The sequence below is a fragment of the Oncorhynchus mykiss genome, chromosome 11 (genome assembly GCF_013265735.2).
Source record: "Oncorhynchus mykiss isolate Arlee chromosome 11, USDA_OmykA_1.1, whole genome shotgun sequence".
NCBI classification, from domain to species: domain Eukaryota; kingdom Metazoa; phylum Chordata; class Actinopteri; order Salmoniformes; family Salmonidae; genus Oncorhynchus; species Oncorhynchus mykiss.
Window position 1 is genome coordinate 3,651,047 of NC_048575.1, and position 27,628 is coordinate 3,678,674.

The 27,628-nt window shown below is 44.4% G+C and overlaps 1 protein-coding gene across 1 annotated transcript; it reads left to right on the plus strand.

The window, feature by feature from the left end:
• The first annotated feature begins 1,748 nt into the window (after window positions 1-1,748).
• On the plus strand, window positions 1,749-25,420 carry flj11011l (probable ubiquitin-conjugating enzyme E2 W-B). The gene is made up of 6 exons (XM_021620038.2): window positions 1,749-1,899; window positions 7,847-7,938; window positions 14,885-14,987; window positions 21,405-21,560; window positions 23,917-23,992; window positions 24,277-25,420. The coding sequence occupies exons 1-6, from the start codon at window positions 1,885-1,887 to the stop codon at window positions 24,288-24,290; spliced, it is 456 nt and encodes a 151-aa protein (XP_021475713.1). The 5' UTR covers window positions 1,749-1,884; the 3' UTR covers window positions 24,291-25,420.
• The last annotated feature ends 2,208 nt before the right edge of the window (window positions 25,421-27,628 follow it).

A 27,628-nucleotide genomic window follows, 5' to 3' on the forward strand; every position in this document is an offset into this window, starting at 1 on the left:
CCAGCCTCCTCCATGGAGCTCCCATCTAGCTCAACCCCTCCAGCCTCCTCCAGGGTACTCCCATCTAGCTCAACCCCTCCAGCCTCCTCCATGGTGCTCCCATCTAGCTCAACCCCTCCAGGCTCCTCCCATCTAGTTCAACCCCTCCAGCCTCCTCCATGGTACTCCCATCTAGCTCAACCCCTCCAGGCTCCTCCCATCTAGCTCAACCCCTCCTGCCTCCTCCATGGTACTCCTATCTAGCTCAACCCCTCCAACCTCCTCCATGGTACTCCCATTTAGCTCAACCCCTACAGGCTCCTCCCATCTAGCTCAACCCCTCCAGGCTCCTCCCATCTAGCTCAACCCCTCCAGGCTCCTCCAGAAACTCATCCCCCCCCTTTAGAAAAAGAAAAAGTCTGTTATAAAAATAAATAAAAAAAAGTCTGTTATACTCCAAGCATGTAGTATCTTTATTACTGGCAAACATGTTGACTACTAGAGAGGGAGACATGACAGTACCCGAGACACACATAAGCTACTCAAAGAAGGCAGCCTGTAGCCTATAGCACATTTTCTATATTTGCAGATTAGGGTTGGGTGTGGGCCTCAGATTTGCACTTTACCACAGTCTGGCGGTTTGGGTATTTGTTATTAGTAATTGCGGGTGGGTGCTGGTGAACAAACACCTGACCCGTGCAACACTAGGCTTGTTTGTCAAAGAAATCCGCCATTGTTGATTGCGCTCGAGAAGGAGATGACCACGCCCCCGAGTGACGCTGCTCAAAGAGGGAGGGTGCAGCCCTCCAATTCAAAAACAAGGTGCAATACCGGCTTTTGTTGACCAATAGGAAAACTGCAAATCTGAACACAATTTTGTAAAGGCCCCATTTTATGACATTATAATGCAAATATATATATATATAACTGAAGTGGTAGCAGAAGCAGTGTGTGCTTTATCTTATTGTTACCAGGCGACTGCAATAAGATATCTCACATGGCAGGTGCCTCTATGAATTCATGAGGCAATGGCCAAAATAATATCATGATGACAATGAAAATGTCAAATGGATCATGATAATTCCTTTTATGTGAGAGGAAGAACATGCAATTCATCGTTGACGTGCTCGAAGAGTGTTTTATCCCTGCACCAATTTCACTGAAGCCTCTCAGGCATCTGGCCAGCTCTCCTGGCTCCCTCCCGACAGTGGAGAGGCTGTGTCTATGACCTAAAAAGGTCATTTGGGAGTCAGATTACCAGGCGCTCTGCAATAACACTGCTGACATGGATCCATTTTGCTCACGGGGACATGAATAGGTGGAATAATATCTAAACACACTGGTTCATCCAGACAATCATTCTGTTCAAAATGAAACAATATAATACATGGTATGTGTGAATGTAACCTAAAACGGACTTTTGTTGTGGACATTGTAGTAACAAAAAATGTCTCAGTGTGTACTGACTTGAGGTACAGTGTGACAATGAGTGTGTTGTTGGGCTGGTATTCAGCCCGTAATACAAGGATCAATGTTATTCACTTTTCCACACCTTAAAGTGGTTATGATTATCTACAGGAAAAATCTGTGGAATATGAGAAACAGTTTGAAACGGGCCCTTTTATCTTGATGCAACTACTAGAGGTCATTGACCATTTTTTTTCAGTACAGTTTCTAGTCCACCAAGTGACATCTCAATTGAATTCACGTTTTTCCCGATTAAATGCGCCGCTCGAGGATTCAATACAAGAGTCTTCGGTTGGCTTTTCTGTTGCCCTGCACAACACATCCTGGGAAAGGGAAAGAATTGTCTCACTACATTTTCACAACGCTTCCCCCCCATCCCATGTGATATCCTGACGCAGCGTCACGTTTTGCGTCGCTCTGACGCAGGGGGTTTCCATCATGGCGTCGATGCAGGTAGGATCTCTACAGACAGTCATCACCTTCTATTATCTTTTCCTCTGATATTTCAACAGATTAAACAAAACAAATCAGTATTTGTATGTATATAAATAACACGGGTCTGTTTTAAGATGCGAGGTTTTAAAACATTTATTTTGACGTTTTAACTGTTATTTTATAAGTTACCTCGGGTTTCAACGCCTGCATCTAGTTATCATGAACAGCTAGAAAGAACAGAGTTGCTAACGACGTTAGCAAGCTAACTACTACTTCCTCCTCCCCCTGTTGGACTCTCAGTTTCACGTTTTAAATAGTTAGCTAGCTAGCAAACTGAACTAACAAACATAGTTACCGGTGGTTTATGAGTGCAGTGACATGGCGGCGAGCAACATAAACAGCTAGCTAGAATGCTAACGTTAGCTAGCTAAAGTTGTTCGCTATGTCAGGTGGCTGACTGGGTCAGCTTGTCTGAATTCATGAAGTGGATTAGCTAGCTTTGTGTTCTGACACCCTATCTAGCTGAAACCTTATCCAGGCAACTGGCTGTCCAAATTTTAGCTACCTGTTATGATTGTAAACACTTCTAAGCTAATAGCTGTGCAACGTTAGTTATATTACTGTTAGTGTAGACAGAGTTAATGCGAGTAGCAGACGCAAGGTTAAGGCGTCCGTATACACACACTATATATTCAAAAGTATATGGGTGGATTTGGCTATTTCAGCCACAAACATTGCTGACAGGTATGAAATTGAGCACACCGCCATGCAATCTCCATAGCCTAACATTGCCCGTAGAATGGCCTTACTGAAGATCTCAGTGACTTTCAACGTGGCACCGTCATAGGATGCCACCTTTCCAACAAGTCAGTTCATCAAATTTCTGCACTGCTAGAGCTGCCCCGAGTGTTGTTATTATTGTGAAGTGGAAACATTAAGGAGCAACAACGGCGCAGCCACGAAGTGGTAGGCCACACAAGCTCACAGAACGGAACCGCCGAGTGCTGAAGCCCGTAGCGCGTAAAAATTGTCTGTCCTCGGTTGTAACACTCACTACCAAGTTCCAAACTACCTCTGGAAGCAATGTCAGCACAATAACTGTTCATTGAGAGCTTCAGGATATGGGTTTCCATGGCCGAGCAGCAGCACACATGCGCAATGCCAAGCATTGGCTGGAGTGGTGTAAAGCTCACCGCTATTGGAGCAGTGGAAACACGTTCTCTGAATCATGCTTCACCATTTGGCAGTCAGACGGATGAATCTGGGTTTGGCGGATGCCAAGAGAACGCTACTGCCTGACTTCATTGTGCCAACTGTAAAGTTTGGTGGAGGAGGAATAATGGTCTGGGGCTGTTTTTCATGATTCGGGCAGGCCCCTTAGTTCCAGTGAAGCGAAATCTTATCGCTACAGCATACAATGACATTCTAGACGATTCTGTGCTTCCAACTTACAATCAAATGTATTTATAAAGCCCTTTTTACATCAGCCGATGTCACAAAGTGCTGTACAGAAACCCAGCCTAAAACCCCAAACAGAAACCAATGCAGATGTAGAAGCACGGTGGCTAGGAAAAAACTCCCTCAGAAAAGCCAGAACCTAGTGTCATGACGTGGCCCTTTCTGGTTTTAGATCGTGGCTTCCCCCTCTCTCATTTTCTCCTACACCCAGGTTCTGTTATCTCAGGTTGTAAATTCCTGGCAGAGACTCTCCCCCGGGCCATGCAGAAAGAGAGTGTGGAAAGAGAACAAGGGATTTCACTTTGGCCGAACTCCTAAATCCCCAAAATGGGAGGAAAAAACTATGTCCACTTGTAAGAATGTGGGAAGGGTCCGTTGACACGTAGGAGACGGGTATGACAAGTGTGTTTCTCATGGAAGACAGGAAACGCATTACTATCTCTGAATGTGTACATTTCTCAATTATGGGGTTTGCATCTAATTCTTGTCTAAATGAATGAGTAAAGATTAAAGTTTTTGTGAAATGATGTAATGTGATTTTTAACCTTTTTAGAATGAGAGAATTGTAGGTTAACTAGTCAGCGGCCACTCCCCCCTGTGAGCACAAACATGATCTGGCGTCATGGAACCGCCCTTTTCTATTGTTACGGATAAAACCCCCTCCTGAGGAAATCCTCTTCAGACAAAGCAAACCCCCCAGTGGTTGCAATGGTTGAGTACCAAGACTAGAAAACCACGTGGCGCATTGGCTACTAGTCTTGAAATGGTTAAACTCTAAGACTATCGATCCCTACAGAATAACAGCAAATCTTAGATACTAATTACTAATTCTGCAGCTAGAAATGATGTAAACCTGGAATAAGAATACCGACAACCGCCGAAAACATCTACTCTAAGAACAATGGACACCTGACGTATCCAATACAACAGACACCGTCAGGAGCCGCCGATAGAGCAACCACCATGAGTAACCAGAGACTCTCTGATGAACTGACTCTCCCGCATGAGAATTATTCCCGAATGAGCGAGCGTTTATGTGCAAAGGATTAGCATTTCAATGAAAAAATGACCCACTGTGTGTAGTGATCCATTTTGTCTTTCCCGCTCATTTATCGGTCCACACCCCCTTTTCTTTCTAAACCAATCATATCGGAAGACTATTAAAGTATCTAAAGAGTTATATTCGGAAAATTATAACTTTGTAACCTGAACATTTTCCGTGGTGCCCCGACTTCCTAGTTAATTCAATTTACATGATACAGAGAATTGATTTGATAAAATAACAGTCTTCACCTTTAATGATACTGAAGACATGACACTATGATGAAACCTAGAGAGGAACCAGGCTCTGAGGGGTGGCCATTATAACAGAACATGGCCAGGATGTTCAAACGTTCATAGATGACCAGCAGGGTCAAATAATAATAATAATAATAATAATCATCATCACAGTGGTTGTAGAGGTTGCAACAGGTCAGCACCTCAGGAGTAAATGTTAGTTCATTCAGAGTTCGAGACAGTGAACAGGTCAGGGTCCATGCCGCAGGCAGAACAGTTGGAACTGGAGCAGCAGCATGACCAGGTGGACTGGGGACAGCAAGGAGTTATCAGGCCAGGTAGTCCTGAGGCATGGTCCCAGGGCGCAGGTCCTCTAATTCTCTCTCTCTCTCTCTGAGGGAGCATACTTAAATTCACACAGGACACTGGTTAAGACCTGAGAAATACTCCAGATATAACAGACTGACCCTAGCCCCCCGACACAAACTATTGCAGCGTAAATACTGGAGGCTGAGACAGGAGGGGTCGGAAGACACTGACCCTGTCCGACGATACCCCCGGACAGGGCCAAACAGGCAGGATATAACCCCACCCACTTTGCCAAGGCACAGCCCCCACACCACTAGAAGGATATCTTCAACCACCAACCTACCATCCTGAGACAAGGCTGAGTATAGCAATACAAGATGGCGTAGCAGTAGGACGTGTGTGTTTGTCTTTGTCTTATCCTGTGTAAATAGCCGGGCTTTTACGTATATATCTTAATCTCACTTTCTATCTACGAACTAATTATACTTTCCAGCAACCCGCCTCACCCAATGTGGTACGGATCTGCTATTTCTATTCCATATAACTGGAACTTCCGTCAGGAGCTAGCCAGTTAACTAGCTACTAGCCTTTGTTAGCCACGGCTAGCGGTCTTCACGTTTGTCTCGGTCACCAGCCAGCCTGAACTCGGACAACACCTGCCAGTCTGCACAGGTGCGATATCAACCCAGAGCATATCGGACTGCTTCTCTCTACCACATCACCGGATTCCTGCCGCTCTGGATCATTACACCGGATCATCGCAGCTAGCTAGCTGCAAACGAGTGGCTACTGTTAGCTAACGCCTCTGTCCCGAAGCAAGCACCAGCTAGCCTCAAGCTAGGCCCATATACCAGCTAATTCTAGGGCTACAATAACCCCTTTGACAATTGGCCTGGACCCTTTATTGTCGACACGGAGCCCCGCCGATCCATCACAACTGGACTGCCAACGTGATCGCTCGATGTGGTCTCAACAGGCTATTCTGTTACAATATCGCACCAAAGAACCATCTACTAGCCCTGGCCGCTAGCTTTTCTTAACACTGTGTCCCCTGCTCGCCTCGCCTACCGAACAGCACCCTGACTCACCCAGTGTAGTAGTGACTACCGAACGGCACCCTGACTCACCCAGTGTAGTAGTGACTACCGAACGGCACCCTGACTCACCTATTGCTGCTCTTTTGACCCTATGATCATTCGGCTACACAGCTGATGCCCCCTGGACTGTTTCAATAAACGTAATTTTGTTTACCTGTCGGCCCCAGCCTCATACTCAGGTCCTGTCATTTACCCGTTGTTGTCTTAGCTCTCCTGATCAACACCTGTGATTGATTTATGCCTCTCTCTGTCAGTATGTATTCTCTACTGCTGTCTTGGCTAGTTTTTAATGTTTTATTTCACTGTAGAGCCTTTAGTCCCGTTCAAAATGCCTTAGATAGCTTTTTCGTCCCACCCCACACACATGCAGAGACCTCATCTGGCTTAACTGGTGCCTCCAGAGACAAGATCTCTCATCACTCAACACCTAGGTTTACCTCCACTGTACTCACATCCTACCATACCCATGTCTGTACATTATGAATCTATTCTACCACGCCCAGAAATCTGCTCCTTTTATTCTCTGTCCCCAACGCACTAGACGACCAGCTCTTATAGCTTTTAGCCGTACCCTTATCCTGCTCCTCCTCTGTTCCTCTGATGTAGAGGTTAACCCAGGCCCTGGAGCCCCCAGTTCCACTCCTATTCCCCAGGTGCTCTCATTTTGTTGACTTTGGTAACCGTAAAAGCCTTGGTTTCCTAGCCTTGTCTGAAGGCCACCAAATAGTCTGAAATTTCCAACTATAACATTGTCCACCAAGATAGAACTGCCAAAGCGGGTGGAGTTGCAATCTACTGCAGAGATATCCTGCAGAGTTCTGTCATACTATCCAGGTCTGTACCAAAACATTTCGAGCTTCTATTTTTAAAAATCCACCTTTCCAGAAATAAGTCTCTCACTGTTGCTGCTTGTTATAGACTCCGCTCAGTCCCCAGCTGTGTCCTGGACACCATATGTGAATTGATTGCCCCCCATCTATCTTCAGAGTTAGTTCTGCTAGGTCACCTAAATTGGTATATGCTTAACATCCCGGCCGTCCTACAATCTTAGCTAGATGCCCTCAATCTCACACAAATGATCAAGGAACCTACCAGGTACAACCCTTAATCCGTAAACACGGGCACCCTCATATCATCCTGACCAACCTGCCCTCTAAATACACCTCTGCTGTCTTCAGTCAGGATCTCAGCGATCACTGCCTCATTGCCTGCGTGCGTAATGGGTCTGCGGTCAAACGACCTCCACTCATCACTGTCAAACGACCACCCCTCATCACTGTCAAACGACCACCCCTCATCACTGTCAAACGATCACCCCTCATCACTGTCAAACGCTCCCTAAAACACTTCAGCGAGCAGGCCTTTCTAATCGATCTGGCCCTGGTATCCTGGAAGGATTTCTACCTCATTCCATCAGTAGAGGATGCCTGGTTATTCTTTTAAAAGTGATTTCCTCACTATCTTAAATAAGCATGCTCCTTTCAAAACAAATTTAGAACTAAGAAAAAAACAAACACCAACATTTAAAACCAGGAACACCACAAAATGTCGTCATATGCATGAACTGGGAAGCATGCAACAGGCTTTTATTTAGCAGTACTCTCCAAGCTAGAGGATATTACGACACATCCAGCTGGCTTGATTTGTATCTAGTCTCTGAACACTGGGGATTTGTTTAATCTCGTCTGGGTTACCTCATTTTAGCTACACGCTTCATGTTTATACCTCTTTCTTTCTTTTTGTTCTCCACAAAAATCTGAAAATTGTACCTCCAAATATTCTAATCTGGCTACAGTTTAAACATGTTTGTTCTTCTCTTACAGAAAAGGCTACAAAAGGAACTAATGGCTTTGCAAAATGATCCACCCCCTGGAATGACACTCAATGAGAAAAGTGTACAGAACACCATCACACAGTGAGTGTACATCAGCATGCTGACTCTTATGTGTCCTAGTGTGGATATGCATGTCTTGCTTTGTTGCACAGATCTATAACATTTCCCACTGGCTCATTTCATTGTGAAAGAAGATAAACACCAAGAACCCGCTCTGTACTCAGGGGCGTCAGTATGGATCTATCCATCATGTATAGAAGAAAAACACAGTGCACAAATCCCAGGTTCAGGTGATTAAGTAGCTTTTTAAAATGTATTTAACAAAGGAGGACAGTTAAGCACAAATTATTATTTACAATGACGGCCTACTAAAAGGCAAAAGGCCTCCTGCAGGGATGGGGGGAAGGGATTAAAAATAAAATATAGGTCAAACAGACATCGCGACAAGAGAGACAACTACATAAACACTACATAAAGAGAGACCTAAGACAACAACATGGCAGGCAGCACAACATGGCAGCAGCACAACATGGTAGCAGCACAACATGGTAGCAGCACAACATGGCAGCAGCACAACATGGCAGCAGCACAACATGGCAGCAGCACAACATGGCAGCAGCACAACATGGCAGCAGCACAACATGGCAGCAGCACAACATGGTAGCAGCAAAACATTATTGGGCACAGACAACAGCACCATTTTTTTTATTTAACTAGGCAATCAGTTAAGAACAAATTCTTATTTGAAATTAAGGCCTGCCCCCGGCCAAACCCGGACGACGCTGGGCTAATTGTGCGCCGCCCTGTGGGACTCCCAATCACGGCCGGATGTGGTACAGCCTGGATTCGAACCAGGGACTGTAGTGACGCCTCTTAGCACTGAGATGCAGTGCCTTAGACCTCTGCACCTCTTGGGAACAATACATCACGTGAAGCAGCCACAACTGTCAGTAAGAGAGTCCACGATTGAGTCTTTGAATGAAGAGATGGAGATGAAACTGTCCAGTTTGAGTGTTTGTTGCAGCTCGTTCCAGTCGCTAGCTGCAGCGAACTGAAAAGAGGAGCGACCCAGGGATGTGTGCTTTGGGGACCTTGGACAGAATGTGACTGGCAGAACGGGTGTTGTATGTGGAGGATGAGGGCTGCAGTAGATATCTCAGATAAGGGGAAGTGAGGCCTAAGAGGGTTTAAAAATAAGCATCAACCAGTGGGTTTTGCGACATGTATACAGAGATGACCAGTTTACAGAGTATAGAGTGCAGTGATGTGTCCTAATAAGGAGCATTGGTGACAAATCTGATGGCCGAATGGTAAAGAACATCTAGCCGCTCGAGAGCACCCTTACCTACCGATCTATAAATGACGTCTCGTAAATCTAGCGCGGGTAGGATGGTCATCTGAATCAGGGTTAGTTTGGCAGCTGGGGTGAAAGAAGAGTGATTACGATAGAGGAAACCAAGTCCAGATTTAATTTTAGCCTGCAGCTTTGATATGTGCTGAGAGAAGGACAGTGTAACATCTAGCCTTACTCCCAAGTACTTGTGTGATGTGACTACCTCAAGCTCTAAACCCTCAGAGGTAGTAATCACACCGGTGGGGAGACGGGCATTCTTCTTACCAAACCACATGACCTTTGTTTTGGAGGTGTTCAGGACAAGGTTAAGGGTAGGTGAAGCTTGTTGGACACTAAGAAGGGAGGGGCCAGCTGAGTATAAGACTGTCATCTGCATATAAATGGATGAGAGAGATTCCTACTGGTTGAGTAATTTTTTTAAATGTAAATTGAGAAGAGCGTGGGGCCTAGGATTGAGCCTTGGGGGTATTCCCTTAGTGACAGGCAGTGGCTGAGACAGCAGATGTTCTGACTTTATACACTGCACTCTTTGAGAGAGGTAGTTAGCAAACAAGGCCAAAGGCCCCTCGGAGACACCAATACTCCTTAGCCGGCCCACAAGAATGGAATTATCTACGGTATCAAAAGCTTTAGCCAAGTCATTAAAAACAGCAACACAATATTGCTTAGAATCAAAGGTAATGGTGACACCATTGAGGACCTTTTAAGGTTGCAGTGACATCCATAACCTGAGCGGAAACCAGATTGCATACCAGAGAGAATACCATAGACATCAAGAAAGCCAGTCAGTTGATTATTGCCAAGTTTTCCCAACACTTTTAAGAAACAGGGCAAAATAGAAATGGGCCTCTAACAGTTAGGATCAGCTTGATCTCCCCCTTTAAATTAAATACGAACCGTGGCTGCCTTCCAAGCAGTGGGAATCTCCCCAGAGAGGAGAGACTGGTTAAAAAGGTTGGAGATATGCTTGGTGATTATAGGGGCTGCAACCTTAAAGAAGAAAGGGTCTAAACCATCTGACCCAGATGTTTTGTTAAGCTTAAGGAGTTCCTTTAGCACCTCAGACTCAGTGACTGCCTGCAGGGAGAAACTTTGTAGCAGGGCAGGGGGAAAAGAGGGAGGCGCGTTGGGACTAGTCACATTAGAAAGGAAAAAGAGGGAGGAGCATCGGGGATAGTCACATTAGAAGGGAAAAAGAGGGAGGAGCATCGGGGATAGTTGCATTAGAAGGGGAAAAGAGGGAGGAGCATTGGGACTAGTCACATTAGAAAGGAAAAAGAGGGAGGAGCATCGGGGATAGTCACATTAGAAGGGAAAAAGAGGGAGGAGCATCGGGGATAGTTGCATTAGAAGGGGAAAAGAGGGAGGAGCATTGGGGATAGTCACGTTAGAAGGGGTGGGCGATGAGGAAATGTTGGACAGCGAGGAGGCATGACTATATTAAATAGGAATCCTGACTTAAAGAAGTGGTGATTAAAGAGCTCAGCCATGTGCTCCTTGTCAGTAACAACCACATCATCAACATTAAGGGACATGGGCAGCTGGGAGGAGGAGGGTTTATTCTCCAGGTCTTTAACCGTTTTCCAGAACTTCTTGGGGTTAGACCCACAGGGAGAGAACTGCTCCTTAAAGTAACTAACTTTGGCCTTCCAGATAGCCTGAGAGCACTTATTTCTCATGTGCCTGAACGAGAGCCAGTCATCCTGAGTATGCATGTGCCGAGCCTTTCGCCAAATGTGATTCTTGAGGTGGAGTAACTGCCAGATCACGGTCGAACCAGGGGCTGAACCTGTTTTTAATTCTCATTTTCTTTATGGGGGAGTGTTTGTTAACAATATCACTGAAAATATATAAAAAGAAGGTCCAAGTGTCTTCGACAGAGGGGGGATCAAGCTGATTTCTATACCAATTTACAGAGGCCAGGTCATGAAGGAAGGCTTGCTCATTAATGTTTTTTTTTAATAGTGACAAAGTCTAATGTTCTCTTCAGATACACCCAGAGATAAGAGACTGTCTCTCTAGCCACGGCCATGTTGCTGGGCTGTGGATCAAACAAGGTCATCACTACTGTAGTGGCTCTGGATAAGAGAGTCTGTTAAATGACTCACTATTGTAGGGACTCTGGATAAGAGAGTCTGCTAAATGACTCACTACTGTAGTGGCTCTGGATAAGAGAGTCTGCTAAATGACTCACTACTGTAGTGTCTCTGGATAAGAGAGTCTGTTAAATGACTCACTACTGTAGTGTCTGGATCAGAGAGTCTGTTAAATGACTCACTATTGTAGTGTCTGGATAAGAGAGTCTGCTAAATGACTCACTACTGTAGTGTCTCTGGATAAGAGAGTCTGCTAAATGACTCACTATTGTAGTGTCTGGATAAGAGAGTCTGCTAAATGACTCGCTACTGTAGTGTCTGGATCAGAGAGTCTGCTAAATGACTCACTACTGTAGTGTCTGGATCAGAGAGTCTGCTAAATGACTCACTACTGTAGTGTCTCTGGATAAGAGAGTCTGCTAAATGACTCACTATTGTAGTGTCTGGATAAGAGTCTGTTAAATGACACAAATGCAGAAGTGGATAGACTGAATGCTGCTGAGCAGAACAAGCTCACTAGTAGTTTCAGCTGTTCTGCATTGCATAAGGAAACACACTCTTCTTTCCTACCTACCTGAATTTGTCCAACATGAAACTTTGTATTTTCATTGCGAAACATATTGCATCAATGAATACACCCCAGATCTCTTGTCTGTCAAGAATGGTATGAGTCACTGGAATGAGAACCTTCCAGAACCCGTTGAGCTGGATCTTATCCTTGTTTTAGGGCGGTACGGCCCGGGGTGTGGCTTTGCTATGAGAGCTTCAGCTTGGCAGTACTCCCGTGTGCCCGGCCGAAGTCTGTCTCTGTTATGTAATGGTTACTATGACGATTTGATTTAGATTTATTCACAGACTTGACTGAAAGACACTAGCAGCATATTTTTTTAATGTTTTCTTCCATATGATGTCCTTTTTTAAAAATCCTTCTTGTCTGATATGTAAGATCATAACATTTTAGAGTGTGTTTCTCAATGAAACAACAGCCCCAAAACAAATCAATTCATTCCATGTGATAGAGTGGAATATCAGGCCCGTGTCATACTCGTGGTCTCTGCGTGCGTGTTAGGGTTTAGTATCTGTTGTTGATGGAAGAGCTGTCATACCGTAACGATTTTGCTCGATAGCAACCAAAACAACGATCAAATATTGGAAAGAACTGCTTCATTTTCTGCTCATTCACTTTATTACTCTGCCTTTTCTTTTGTCAAGCCCCCCCTCTCTCCGTTCTTGACTTTTTCTAAATAAATCTATAACATATTGTTATAAACCTTAATATCACAAAGAGAACTGGACTTATTACCAGTTTTATGATTCATGATTTTCCCTACTCCTTTACTGCAGGGCCTGCTCTGATCAGTCTCCCGACTTCGGGGCCTGCTCTGATCAGCATCCCGACTGCGGGGCCTGCTCTGATCAGCATCCCGACTGCGGGGCCTGCTCTGATCAGCCTCCCGACAGCTTGTTGCATGTAAACATTGTCTGTCCTTGGTTGCAACACTCACTACCGAGTTCCAAACTGCCTCTGGAAGCAACGTCAGCACAGTAATTATTTTTGCGGGAGTTTCATGAAATGGGTTTCCATGACCGAGCTGCCTCACACAAGCCTAAAATCACCAATGCCAAGCGTCGGCTGGAGTTGTGTAAAGCTTGCCACCATTGGACTCTTGGAAACGCGTTTTAGATTATTGTCCTGCTGAAAGGTGAATTAATCTCTGTGTGGAAAGCAGATAACCAGGTTTTACTCTAGGATTGATTTTTTTTTTATCCTGAAAAACTCCCCAGTCCTTAGCGATTACAAGCATACCCATAACATGATGCAGACGCCACTATTCTTGAAAATATGTAAAGTGGTACTCAGTAATGGGTCGTGTTGGATGTGCACTTTGTATTCAGGGCAAAAGGTTCATTGCTTTGACACATTTTTTGCAGAATTACTTTAGTGCCTTGTCGCAAGCAGGATGCCTGTTTTAGAATATTTTCATTCTGTGCTTCTTACATTTCACTCTGTTAATTAGGTTCGTGTTGTGGAGTAACTGCAAAGTTGTTCATCCGTTCTCAGTTTTTCTCCTGTCGCAGCCATTAAACTCGGTAACTGTTTTAAAGTCAACATTGGCCTCATGGTGACATCACTGAGCCAGTTTTTTTTGTAGTGACTAACTTCACCTCAAAGGGATATTCATTATTTGCTTTTTTAGTTTAATTTTTACCCATCTACCAATTGGTGCCCTTCTTTACGAGGCCTTGAAAAACCTCCCTGGTCTTTGGTTGAATCGGTGTTTGAAATTCACTGTTCGACTGAGGGACCTTTCTAGATAATTGTATGTGTGGGGTACAGAGATGTATTTATATTTTTTGTTTAACCTTTATTTAACTAGGCAAGTCAGTTAAAGAACAAATTCTTATTTACAATGACGGCCTACCGGGGAACAGTGGGTTAACTGGTCTAGGAACAGTGGGTTAACTGGTCTAGGAACAGTGGGTTAACTTGTCTAGGAACAGTGGGTTAACTGGTCTAGGAACAGTGGGTTAACTGCCTTGTTCAGGGGAACAGTGGGTTAACTGGTCTAGGAACAGTGGGTTATCTGCCTTGTTCAGGGGCAGAGCGACAGATTTTTACCTTGTCAGCTCGGGGGATTCGATCTAGCAACCTTTCGGTTACTAGTCCCAAAGCTCTAACCACTATCGGCTTACCTGCCGCCCCTAATGAGGTAGTCATTAAAAAATATATACTGTATGTTATTAAAGCACATTTTTACTCCTGAACGTATTTAGGCTTGCCGTAACAAATGGGTTGAATAGTTATTGACTCAAGACATTTCAGCTTTTCATTTTTAATTAATTATTACACATTTTATAAAAAAAACTGATGTTCAGTTCATTTTTTTCATCCCAGATCTATGATAAACCAAGTCGTCTTTTAAGTTATGCCCGCTGAAAATGTAGTGATTCAGAGTTCACACTAAAAATAGTGTTTTACACCCATCCAGACTTGACACTGACATAGTTGGGGGAGGGGGAGCAGCTAGAGAATGTCCACTGTTTGCTGCCTAGTGCCTGTCCACTGTTTGCTGCCTAGTGCCCTGGTCCCACAAATCATCTGGTTTGACTGGGGAGGATCGCTAAGGACTGGGGGAGTTCAAAACCCGTGTTTCTGTCTAAGTGTGTCTCTCTTTCTCCTGTGGGAGAGTCAATAAACGGTGAGGTGACATGACCTGATCCTCAGAGGTCATCTGAACGATCTGCTGTATTGGACAGACATGACCTGATTCTCAGAGGTCATCTGAATGATCTGTTGTACTGGACTGGTCAGGTGTCTTAACTCCTACTGGGTCTTCTATAACGACGCATCATGACAGGGATTTAGCATTGGCTCTTTCTGTCAGAATGAGCACTAAGTGAATGGATTATCCTCAGGCATGTTGACCAGGCCAAGGGACCGATCCCATCCTCTCTGATTGACCTACGACCCAGACCATACATGAACACACATACACTTGTTTGTTTATATTGGAGAATCAAATATACAGTAATATATAATAATTTAATATGGTATCTGTTGTGTCTTGTCTTCCAGATGGATTGTAGATATGGAAGGAGCCACGGGCACACTCTATGAAGGAGAGAAATTTCAGCTGCTTTTCAAATTCAGTAGTCGGTATCCTTTCGATTCACCTCAGGTAAGTAGCTTGCCTAGCGCCTCTTCATTGAGTACTGTAGCTCGCTAGCTAGCCTAGCACCTCCTCGTTGATGAATACTGTTGCTACTAGCTAGCCTAGCGCTGCCTCATTGAGTCCTGGTGCTACAAGCTAGCCTAGCGGCTCCTCATTGATGAGTACTGGTGCTACGAGCTAGCCTAGCGCCTCCTCATTGACGAGTACTGGTGCTACGGACTAGCCTAGTGCCGCCTCATTGAGTACTGGTGCTACGGACTAGCCTAGCGCCGCCTCATTGAGTACTGGTGCTACGAGCTAGTCTAGCGCCGCCTCCATTGAGTACTATAGCTACTAGCTAGCCTAGCGCCGCCTCATTGAGTACTATAGCTACTAGCTAGCCTAGCGGCTCCTCATTGATGAATAGTACTGTATAGCTTAGTAACTATTGAATCAGCAAGCCAGGACACTGTCAAGATCCATCCATGCTCTGTGAGTACGCTGAGTGGGCATGTTGCTTAGTAACGGGTCATTCATCGAACTGAATGAAGAGGGTGGATATCATTCTGTAAGGTAGAGATCGTTCCAGTCTACTGGTCTGATGAAGAGGATGGATATCATTCTGTAAGGTAGAGATGGTTCCAGTCTACTGGTCTGATGAAGAGGGTGGATATCATTCTGTAAGGTAGAGATGGTTCCAGTCTACTGCGCTATTTTAAACACACAGCATATCTTCTTCAAAATGTTTTTTTGAAGACAATAATTGCTTCTAATAATAATAAAATAATAATAATAATAAAATAATAAAATGGCGGTTTTAGCTGGGTGTTGGGTAAATGGCTGTTTTAGCTGGGCGTTGGGTAAATGGCTGTTTTAGCTGGGCGTTGGGTAAATGGCGGTTTTAGCTGGGTGTTGGGTAAATGGCGGTTTTAGCTGGGCGTTGGGTAAATGGCGGTTTTAGCTGGGCGTTGGGTAAATGGCTGTTTTAGCTGGGTGTTGGGTAAATGGCTGTTTTAGCTGGGTGTTGGGTAAATGGCTGTTTTAGCTGGGTGTTGGGTAAATGGCGGTTTTAGCTGGGTGTTGGGTAAATGGCGGTTTTAGCTGGGCGTTGGGTAAATGGCTGTTTTAGCTGGGCGTTGGGTAAATGGCGGTTTTAGCTGGGCGTTGGGTAAATGGCGGTTTTAGCTGGGCGTTGGGTAAATGGCGGTTTTAGCTGGGCGTTGGGTAAATGGCTGTTTTAGCTGGGTGTTGGGTAAATGGCTGTTTTAGCTGGGTGTTGGGTAAATGGCGGTTTTAGCTGGGTGTTGGGTAAATGGCGGTTTTAGCTGGGCGTTGGGTAAATGGCGGTTTTAGCTGGGCGTTGGGTAAATGGCGGTTTTAGCTGGGTGTTGGGTAAATGGCGGTTTTAGCTGGGTGTTGGGTAAATGGCGGTATTAGCTGGGCGTTGGGTAAATGTGGAGCAGTGGTAATTTTTAGTGGAGTGGTTGGAAAGGACATGGAGCTTTGTGTTACCCAACTGCTTCTAACTAGACATTAAGAAAACGATAAGAAATCTAAGATGTGTTAAGAAAACGATAAGAAATCTAAGATGTGTTAAGAAAACGATAAGAAATCTAAGATGTGTCGAATAAACTATGTCCAGCTCAGGGCTCCAGCTTTGCATTTTGGTTGGCTAACTTGCTCGCTAAGTGGCTAGATGTCAAGATCAAGCTTGACGGTGACAGCAGAGATATTCTAGTCTGACTAACCAGTCTCTTAAACTAACATTCTCCTTGTCATTGGCAAAGAGACTGGTCTTTCTGCCATCTTCAAATATGAACAGTTCTATCATTTAAATGAGCTCGAGGAGAACAGAGGACTTGGATCCTGATTCGATAACCCGCACAGCTATCCTCCAATCACAGTGATTATCCAAATATTGGAACTATTACTTTTTCTTCTCCACAAAACACGTTGGCGACCGGTTGCTTAGCAACCATTTTTGGTTTGTCCAGTCCAAACCAAGTCTGTCAAAAGTCGCTAGTTCTCAAACTAAATACATTTCTAAGCCTCAAAAGTACACCAACTTGCCAAGCTAACAGCTAAATGTTTTTCTTTTTTACTTTGTTATAAATCTAATTCTATTTGAGGCTCCACATGTTGTCATGGAAAATATTCATGTTATTTCCAGCAACCAATGAGCAACTCCACCATAAATTCATCTGCATATTGAATGTTGAGATTGACGAAAGGCAAGTCTCTTTGACAATGACATGGAGTGGAATGTTAGCTACAGAGACTGGCACCCAGGCGGAAGACTGGCACCCAGGCGGAAGACTGGCACCCAGGCGGAAGACTGGCACCCAGGCGGAAGACTGGCACCCAGGCGGAAGACTGGCACCCAGGCGGAAGACTGGCACCCAGGCGGAAGACTGGCACCCAGGCGGAAGACATTATATCCACTCCTGGATGAAGGTCCCTGTTGCCTAAATTGTTTTGTGAAATAGCTCTCCCTTGTCTGCACTTTTGGTAATATGGTTCAGAAACGGTATGATAATCTGTATACCTACCGGCCAACCCTAATATACATATATTAACATAAAGGGGGGGAACCACCTTGCTCTGTCTAGACCGCCTGACCTCGCCGGCTCTGTCTGGACCACCTGACCTCGCCAGCTCTGTCTGGACCACCTGACCTCGCCGGCTCTGTCTGGACCACCTGACCTCGCCGGCTCTGTCTGGACCGCTTGACCTCGCCGGCTGTGTCTGGACCGCCTGACCTCGCCGGCTGTGTCTGGACCGCCTGACCTCGCCGGCTGTGTCTGGATCGCATGACCTCGCCGGCTCTGTCTGGACCGCCTGACCCCGCCGGCTGTGTCTGGACCGCCTGACCTCGACGGCTCTGTCTGGACCGCCTGACCCCGCCGGCTGTGTCTGGACCGCCTGACCCCGCCGGCTGTGTCTGGACCGCCTGACCCCGCCGGCTGTGTCTGGACCGCCTGACCCCGCCGGCTGTGTCTGGACCGCCTGACCTCGCTAGAGGTCGACCGATTATGATTTTTCAAATAAATAATGGAACATGTTCAATTGGGTTTAAAAAAAATTAAAATGCAAAAACAAAGTGTTGGAGAAGTAAAAGTGCAATATGTGCCATGAAAGAAAGCTAACATTTGAGTTCCTTATTCAGAACATGAGAACATATGAAAGTTGGTGGTTCCTTTTAACATGAGTCTTCAATATTCCAAGGTAAGAGGTTTTAGGTTGTAGTTAATCTAGTATTTATAGGACTATTTCTCTCTACCATTTGTATTTCATATATCTGTGACTATTGGATGTTCTTATAGGCACTTTAGTATTGCCAGTGTAACAGTATAGCTTCCGTCCCCCTCCTCGCCCCTACCTGGGCTCGAACCAGGAACACATCGACAACAGCCACCATCGAAGCATCGTTACCTATCGCTCCACAAAAGCCATGGCCCTTGCAGAGCAAGGGGAATAACTACTCCAAGTCTCAGAGCGAGTGACGTTTGAAACGCTATTAGCGCACACCCGGCTAACTAGCTAGCCATTTCACATGGGTTACACCAGCCATGAGGCTGATAGGTTTGAAGTCATAAACAGCGCTGTGCTTGCGAAGAGCTGCTGGCAAAACGCACGAAAGTGCTGTTTGAATGAATGCTTACGAGCCTGCTGCTGCCTACCATTGATCAGTCAGACTGCTCTATCAAATCATAGACTTAATTATAACATAATAACACACAGAAATACGAGCCTTAGGTCATTAATATGGTCGAAAACAAAAGGTTTATTTGTGTATAGTTTCAGTGAAATACGGAACCGTTCTGTATTTTATCTAACGGGTGGCATCCATAAGCCTAAATATTCTTGTTACATTGCATAACCTTGAATGTTATGTCATAATTACGTAAAATTCTGGCAAATTAGTTCACAATTAGCCAGGCTGCCCAAACCTTTGCATATACCCCGACTCTGCGTGCAACGAACGCAAGAGAAATGACACAATTTCATCTGGTTAATATTGCCTGCTAACCTGGTTGGCTGTGTGTGTGTGTGTGTGGTTGGCTGTGTGTGTGGTTGGCTGTGTGTGTGGTTGGCTGTGTGTGTGTGTGGTTGGCTGTGTGTGTGTGTGGTTGGCTGTGTGTGTGTGTGGTGTTGGCTGTGTGTGTGTGTGTGGTGTTGGCTGTGTGTGTGTGTGTGTGTGGTGTTGGCTGTGTGTGTGTGTGGTGTTGGCTGTGTGTGTGTGTGGTGTTGGCTGTGTGTGTGTGTGGTGTTGGCTGTGTGTGTGTGTAGTGTTGGCTGTGTGTGTGTAGTGTTGGCTGTGTGTGTGTGTGTGTAGTGTTGGCTGTGTGTGTGTGTGTGTAGTGTTGGCTGTGTGTGTGTGTGGTGTTGGCTGTGTGTATGTGTGTGTGTGTGGTTAGCTGTGTGTGTGTGTGTGTGTGTGTGGTTGGCTGTGTGTGTGTGTGTGGTTGGCTGTATGTGTGTGTGTGTGGTTGGCTGTGTGTGTATGTGTGGTTGGCTGTGTGTGTGTGTGGCTTGAGATATTACAATTTTGATAGTCCCGTTGGTAGTTTAATCTTACGCGAAGGTCATCGAATTTATTCACCAGAGAGAGGTCTCTGGTGGCTGCTGAGTTTAGAGAGAGAGCTGTGAGGTCACGTTATCCTCCCTAATTAAGTGTGCAGCTCTCTCTCTCCTCCCATTTGACCTCTTACCCTCATCTCTCTTCCTCCTCCCTTATCCACTCTTCTTTCCCCATCCCTACAGCCATCCCCAGCCTACTCTCTTCTACCTGCTCCCCCTCCCCCTATCTTCTCCCCGCTCCCCCTCCCCCTATCTTCTTCCTGCTCCCCCTCCCCCTATCTTCTTCCTGCTCCCCCTCCCCCTATCTTCTTCCTGCTCCCCTTCCTGCTCCCCCTCCCCCTATCTTCTTCCTGCTCCCCCTCCCCCTATTCCTGCTCCCCCTTCCCCTATCTTCTTCCTGCTCCCCCTCCCCCTATCTTCTACCTGCTCCCCCTCCCCCTATTCCTGCTCTCCCTCCCCCTATCTTCTTCCTCCTCCCCCTCTTGTTCCTGCTCCTCCTCCTCTCTCTTCTCTTCTTCCTGTTCCTCCTCTCCTCCTCTTTTCTATCCTCCCCTCTGTACTCCTCCCCTTTCTCCCCCCTTCCTGGCACCCCTCTCCTAATCTGCCACCTCACATGTAAAACGCAGGAAAACTGTATTTTAATAAAATCGGAGTCCAAATTTTAAAGGGCAATTTCACCACTTTTCAACCTAATTTTCCATTATCTCAAGAACAATACCAGTGTCTACATATGTGACAATTGCACATTTCTAAATTTTAAATAAAGTTCTACCCGATGACATCATCAAAAGAAAAAAACGTGACGTGGGGAACAAGAAAATCCCCTCCCTCTGGCTAGAAAGTCGTTTGGTTCGCTGGGTTTTTTTGAAAATGTATTTTAACCCTACTCTTGACATTTTTTTAGGACCTAATCTTTTTAAACACAGATCAAGAAACGCACTGTTTTCACATTTTTTTAGACACTGGCGTGGTGGCTGGAGATAATGAATATGAGGTTGAAAAGTGACGGAGATGACCTTTAACAGGCCGTAAGCCAGATACATTCGGAAAGTATTTAGACCCCTGGACTTTTTCCACATTTTTTTTTTAACGTTTTAGACTTATTCTAAAAATGGAATACGTTGTTATTTTCCCCTCATTGATCTACATACAATAGCCCATAATGACATCACAATAGCCCATAATGACATCACAATAGCCCATAATGACATCACAATAGCCCATAATGACATCACAATAGCCCATAATGACATTTTTGCAAATGTATTAAAATATAAAAAAAACTGATATCACATTTACATAAGTATTCAGACCCTTTGCTCAGTACTTTGTTGAAGCACCTTTGGTAGCGATTACAGCCATGAGTCTTCTTGGGTATGATGCTACAAGCTTGGCACACCTGTATTTGGGGAGTTTTTCCCATTCTTCTCTGCAGATCCTCTCAAGCTCTGTCAGGTTGGATGGGGAGCGTCGCTGCACAGCTATTTTCAGGTCTCTCCAGAGATGTTCGATCGGGTTCATGTCTGGCTGGGCCACTCCTGTGTTGTTTTGGCTGTGTACTTAGGGTTGTTGTCCTGTTGGAAGGTGAACCTCCGCACCAGTCCGAGGTCCTGAGTGCTCTGGGGCAGGTTTTCATCAAAGATCTCTCTGTACTTTGCTCCGTTCACTGGAAACGTTTTGCATTATGGGGTATTGTGTGTAGGTTGATGAGGATTTTTATTTATTTAATCCATTTTTAGAATAAGGCTGTAACGTAACAAAATGTGGAAAATGCAGTAGATGGAACTCAAACAAGGAAAATGTATTCTATTTAATTAATTATGGAGAGATGTGTCTGATCACGTTGTTGGTTTTCCATTTCAGGTAATGTTCATGGGAGAGAATATACCGGTACATCCTCACGTTTATAGCAACGGTCACATCTGTCTTTCCATACTAACAGAAGACTGGTCGCCAGCCCTCTCAGTGCAGTCAGTCTGTCTCAGCATTATCAGTATGCTCTCCAGCTGCAAAGAGAAGGTAAGGGGGCGACAACAGACCCTTGGGGAACGCCAAATTCGAATAAAATGCTTAATGCCTGGCATAATGTTTACCGGTACAGGGGTTAGTTCATTATACACTGAACAAAAATATAAACACAACATGTAAAGTGTTGGTCCCGTGTTTCATGAGCTGAAATAAAAGATCCCAGACATGTTCCATACGAACAAAAAGTGTATTTCTCTCAAGTGTTGTGCACACATTTGTTCACGTCCCTGTTAGTGAGCATTTCTCCTTTTCCAAAATAATCCATCAGCGTGACACTTGTGGCATATCAAGAAGCTGATTTAAACAGCATGATCATTACACAGGTGCACCTTGCGCTGGGGACAATAAAAGGCCACTCTAAAATGTGCAGTTTTGTTACAACACAATGCCACAGATGTTTTGAGGGAGCGTGTAATTGGCATGCTGACTGCAGGAATGTCCACCAGAGCTTTTGCCATAGAATTGAATGTTAATTTCTCTACCATAAGCCACCTCCAACATCGTTTTAGAGATTTTGGCAGTACGTCCAACCGGCCTCACCACCGCAAACCTGACGTAAACACCATGCCCCTTGGTGGCAGTGGGGTTATGGTATCGGCAAGCATAAGCTACGGACAACAAACACAATTGCATTTTATCGATGGCAATTTGAATGCACAGAGGTATGTGACAAGATCCTGAGGCCCATTGTCGTGTCATTCATCTGCCGCCATCACCTCATGTTTCAGCATGATAATGCACGGCCCCATGTCACTAGGATCTGTACACAATTCCTGGAAGCTGAAAATGTCCCAGTTCTTCCATGGCCTGTATACTCACCAGACATGTCACCCATTGAGCATGTTTGGGATGCTCTGGATCGACGTATAGAGGACAGTGTGTTCCAGTTCCCACCAATATCAAGCAACTTCGCCGTTGAAGAGGAGTGGGACGACATTCCACAGGCCACAATCAACAAGCCTGATCAACTCTGTGTGAAGGAGATGTGTCGCGCTGCATGAGGCAAATGGTCCCACCAGATACTGACTGGTTTTCTGATCCACTACTTTCCCTTTTTCAACAGGATATGTGACAGACCAACAGATACATCTGCATATCTGTATTCCCAGTCATGTGAAATCCATAGATGGGGGGGGGGGACCTAATGAATTTATTTAAATGGACTGATTTCCTTATGAAACGTAAACTCAGTCAAAATCTTTGTAAATGTTGCATGTTGCGCTTTATATTTTTGTTCCGTAGACTTCATTTTTAAACACGCCCCATTGACACTAGAATACAGAAGGCGTGTCACTGTCACGCCATGGAGGACCCGGTGTCTGCTGGTTTTAGATTTTTCCTTTCAATCTGTAGTTTATGACCTTTAGAACCAGGTGAGGGGAGGTCCTAACCACCTAATGACCTTTAGATCCAGGTGAGGGGAGGTCCTAACCACCTAATGACCTTTAGATCCAGGTGAGGGGAGGTCCTAACCACCTAATGACCTTTAGATCCAGATGAGGGGAGGTCCTAACCACCTAATGACCTTTAGATCCAGGTGAGGGGAGGTCTTAACTACTCAATGACCTTTAGAACCAGGTGAGGGGAGGTTCTAACTACTCAATGACCTTTAGAACCAGGTGAGGGGAGGTCTTAACTACTCAATGACCTTTAGTTCATCAATCATGTACAAGGGATGAGAGAGAACCTGCAGACACACGGCCCTTTGGAATGAGTTTGACACGTGAGGTAGAGGGGGAATCAGAATAAAGCTCTTTGCACTATTGAACCTCAATCTAAATGACTGTCTAGAGGTAACTTCACCTCCACTCTGAATGAGGTTGCTATTGAACCTCGATCTAAATGACTGTCTAGAGGTAACTTCACCTCCACTCTGAATGAGGTTGCTATTGAACCTCGATCTAAATGACTGTCTAGAGGTAACTTCACCTCACTCTGAATGAGGTTGCCTCTACACTATTGAACCTCAATCTAAATGACTATCTAGAGGTAACTTCACCTCCACTCTGAATGAGGTTGCTATTGAACCTCGATCTAAATGACTGTCTAGAGGTAACTTCACCTCACTCTGAATGAGGTTGCCTCTACACTATTGAACCTCAATCTAAATGACTGTCTAGAGGTAACTTCACCTCCACTCTGAGTGAGGTTGCTATTGAACCTCAATCTAAATGACTGTCTAGAGGTAACTTCACCTCCACTCTGAATGAGGTTGCCTCTACACTATTGAACCTCAATCTAAATGACTGTCTAGAGGTAACTTCACCTCCACTCTGAGTGAGGTTGCCTCTATATGCCGTGTTTATACCAGCACTTCTCTGATCATGACGGTTGTCTCTCTCTGCAGAGACGGCCCCCTGATAACTCCTTTTACGTAAAAACGTGTAACAAGAATCCGAAGAAGACAAAATGGTGGTATCACGGTAAGTGGTTACGTCCTCTGAGATGTGACTATGTTAATACGTAAAGGGTTAAACCTTCCCGTCCTCACACAGGCGTCACGTTCACCTACTGGAACGGTCAGCCGCTCTAGTTAATGGGAATGTGTACAGAAATCCAACACTTGGACTACAGATTAGATTAGGAAGAATCAATATTTATGGACGTTGGCGTTCATATCGTCACGTCGGTGTGTTTTAATGGTGAAATTGTGTGTGTGTGTGTGTGTGTGTGTGCACTCACGTACGTGCTTGTGTTTCTTTCCCAGATGATACATGCTAAGTCACTTTCTAATAGTCCTACTGTCCTACATAAAGCACTTTTGAATCAAACAGTCACTGAACTCTGACCTTTTGACTGGAACAATGGACACCGTGATGCGCCGGAGACTTTTTTTTTTTCTTTTTTTAAACTGCATTTCCCAGAGGGCAGTTGGGTGCATGTTTTTGCCGGTTGTAATATACAAAATGAGAAAATAAAGGAAGGTTATATGTCCCAACAATGGATTGTTTTGGCCAAAAGGTCGTTATGCAGCCAGCAAAAAGAAATGGTTTTGAAGTGAAGATTATTATATTATTATTGTTTTAAGATGATTCTTGTTTCCTTTTGTGTTTGTTTGAGTACATTTTAAAAGGTCGTCATCATGTGTTGTGTAATAATAATAACAATAACATTGATGGATGCATACTTGGAAGAGGATCTGAGCATCTAATACCAGGAAGAGGATCTGAGCATCTAATACCAGGAAGAGGATCTGAGCATCTAATACCAGGAAGAGGATCTGAGCATCTAATACCAGGAAGAGGATCTGAGCATCTAATACCAGGAAGAGGATCTGAACATCTAATACCAGGAAGAGGATCTGAGCATCTAATACCAGGAAGAGGATCTGAGCATCTAATACCAGGAAGAGGATCTGAACATCTAATACCAGGAAGAGGATCTGAACATCTAATACCAGGAAGAGGATCTGAGCATCTTATACCAGGAAGAGGATCTGAGCATCTAATACCAGGAAGAGGATCTGAACATCTAATACCAGGAAGAGGATCTGAACATCTTATAACAGGAAGAGGATCTGAACATCTTATACCAGGAAGAGGATCTGAACATCTAATACCAGGAAGAGGATCTGAACATCTAATACCAGGAAGAGGATCTGAACATCTTATAACAGGAAGAGGATCTGAGCATCTAATACCAGGAAGAGGATCTGAACATCTAATACCAGGAAGAGGATCTGAGCATCTAATACCAGGAAGAGGATCTGAACATCTAATACCAGGAAGAGGATCTGAACATCTAATACCAGGAAGAGGATCTGAACATCTAATACCAGGAAGAGGATCTGAACATCTAATACCAGGAAGAGGATCTGAGCATCTAATACCAGGAAGAGGATCTGAGCATCTTATACCAGGAAGAGGATCTGAGCATCTAATACCAGGAAGAGGATCTGAACATCTAATACCAGGAAGAGGATCTGAGCATCTTAACCCCAAAAAACTAAAATATTTTTGCTTTTACTGAAATTAAATGCACTGTGAAAAAATCTAGGGGTACAACTAACTCAATGTTAGTTATTCCAGACATGCAGTTAACTTCTACTGTAAAAACACAAACATCACCACCTCCTGTTTTCAGGGGATAATACGGTTTTAAATTGCTTTACTTTTAACCCTTTAATCAAGTGCAGTACTTCCTCTCTGCCTCCCATCTTCCAAGGACAGACTTGATTTCAGAAGTTGTGAATTTGTCTGGTCTATGTGTTGGCTAGAATGTTGGTACTGACCAGGTTGAGACAAGAACGACAGTTGGAACTCTTTAATTTGCTGAGACTGTTACGTACCTCTCTAGAATAATATAGGCTGCACACAGTGGTATTTGCTAGTCCATTCGGTAAAGCCCAGAGGTGTGTGTGAAAACATCACCTCCATGAAAACATCACCTCCGTGTAAAGCCCAGCGATGTGTGAACATCACCTCCGCTTAAAGCCCAGAGTTGTGTGTGAAAACATCACCTCCGTGTAAAGCCCAATGATGTGTGAAAACATCACCTCCGTGTAAAGCCCAACGGTGTGTGTGTGTGAACATCACCTCCGTGTAAAGCCCAACGGTGTGTGAAAACTGTTGTTGTGATCCATTTGTATGATACGTTGGTATGTTTTTGATGAGATAAATGCTTTAATCTCCTAAAAACATATTTTACGATGTTTGTCTTGTTGGTTTTTTTGTACTGTCTTTCAGCTAGCTGACACTTTTTTTTTTTTTTTTTTAAAGGGGGAGTTGTGTATTTAATGAACATCTTTTATTTTGATCTCCAGAGTGGTAGTAACAGTGAAAGGAATCAGAACTGTTGTTTAGACTGATTCCCTGGTCAGAGATTGGCTCGACTGATTCCCTGGTCAGAGATTGGCTCGACTGATTCCCTGGTCAGAGATTGGCTCGACTGATTCCCTGGTCAGAGATTGGCTCGACTGATTCCCTGGTCAGAGATTGGCTCGACTGATTCCCTGGTCAGAGATTGGCTCGACTGATTCCCTGGTCAGAGATTGGCTCGACTGATTCCCTGGTCAGAGATTGGCTCGAATGATTCCCTGGTCAGAGATTGGCTCGAATGATTCCCTGGTCAGAGATTGGCTCGACGGATTCCCTGGTCAGAGATTGGCTCGACTGATTCCCTGGTCAGAGATTGGCTCGACTGATTCCCTGGTCAGAGATTGGCTCGACTGATTCCCTGGTCAGAGATTGGCTCGACTGATTCCCTGGTCAGAGATTGGCTCGACTGATTCCCTGGTCAGAGATTGGCTCAGGTACTTTTACGAGCTCACCTTGGAAAAAGATATCCTCCTGTCAGATATTTTGCATTTTAACTATATTTTCACCAAAAAAAGAGACTTATGTTGTGAAATTACAGCGTATGAAACTATTATATATAAGTCTTAAATTGTAGAAATGACGGTATTACGGAAGTTGGAAATGGGTGCGTTCATATTATTATTATTATTTTTACTAATTAGAGTGATTTAATAGGAGTGTTTTTGAGTTTCTCTGCAATGTTTCTGGTCAATAGGATGTGTACAGCTACATAGTTTTCAACAACACCTCTACTGTTGGTCTGACGAGGTTGGTAATGCTTGCTGAGTTTATATGGACTTTTGTGCCATTTTATATTATCAAGCGAAACTAATGAAATCTAAAACAAATGTCTTAGTTTTGCAAAAAAAAAATAAAGTATTGAGAGAAAAAATATATATATTGCAAGGAAATCATTTTTAAGTGTGTGAACCACTTAATTCAGAATTATTATTTTCAATTATAACTATTGTGATTAAACGCCTTCTCCTTTGCCTGCATTATTATAATAAAAAATAATAATTGCAGGTTTTTGGCACCTTCATTCCAGCAACAAAGCACCCTGCGTGTTTTCCTCTGAAGCTAAGCAGGGTCCTGGTTCGTCCCTGGATGGGAGACCAGCTGGAAGTGGTGATGGAGGGTTAGTCGGGGGGCAGCAGGCAAAGAGCACAGTGTTTCACTGAAAACTTTTTTATTTTTTTAATTCATTTGTTCACGCATTTCGAAATTATTTCCTTGAATATTATTGCACTCAATACTTTTGGG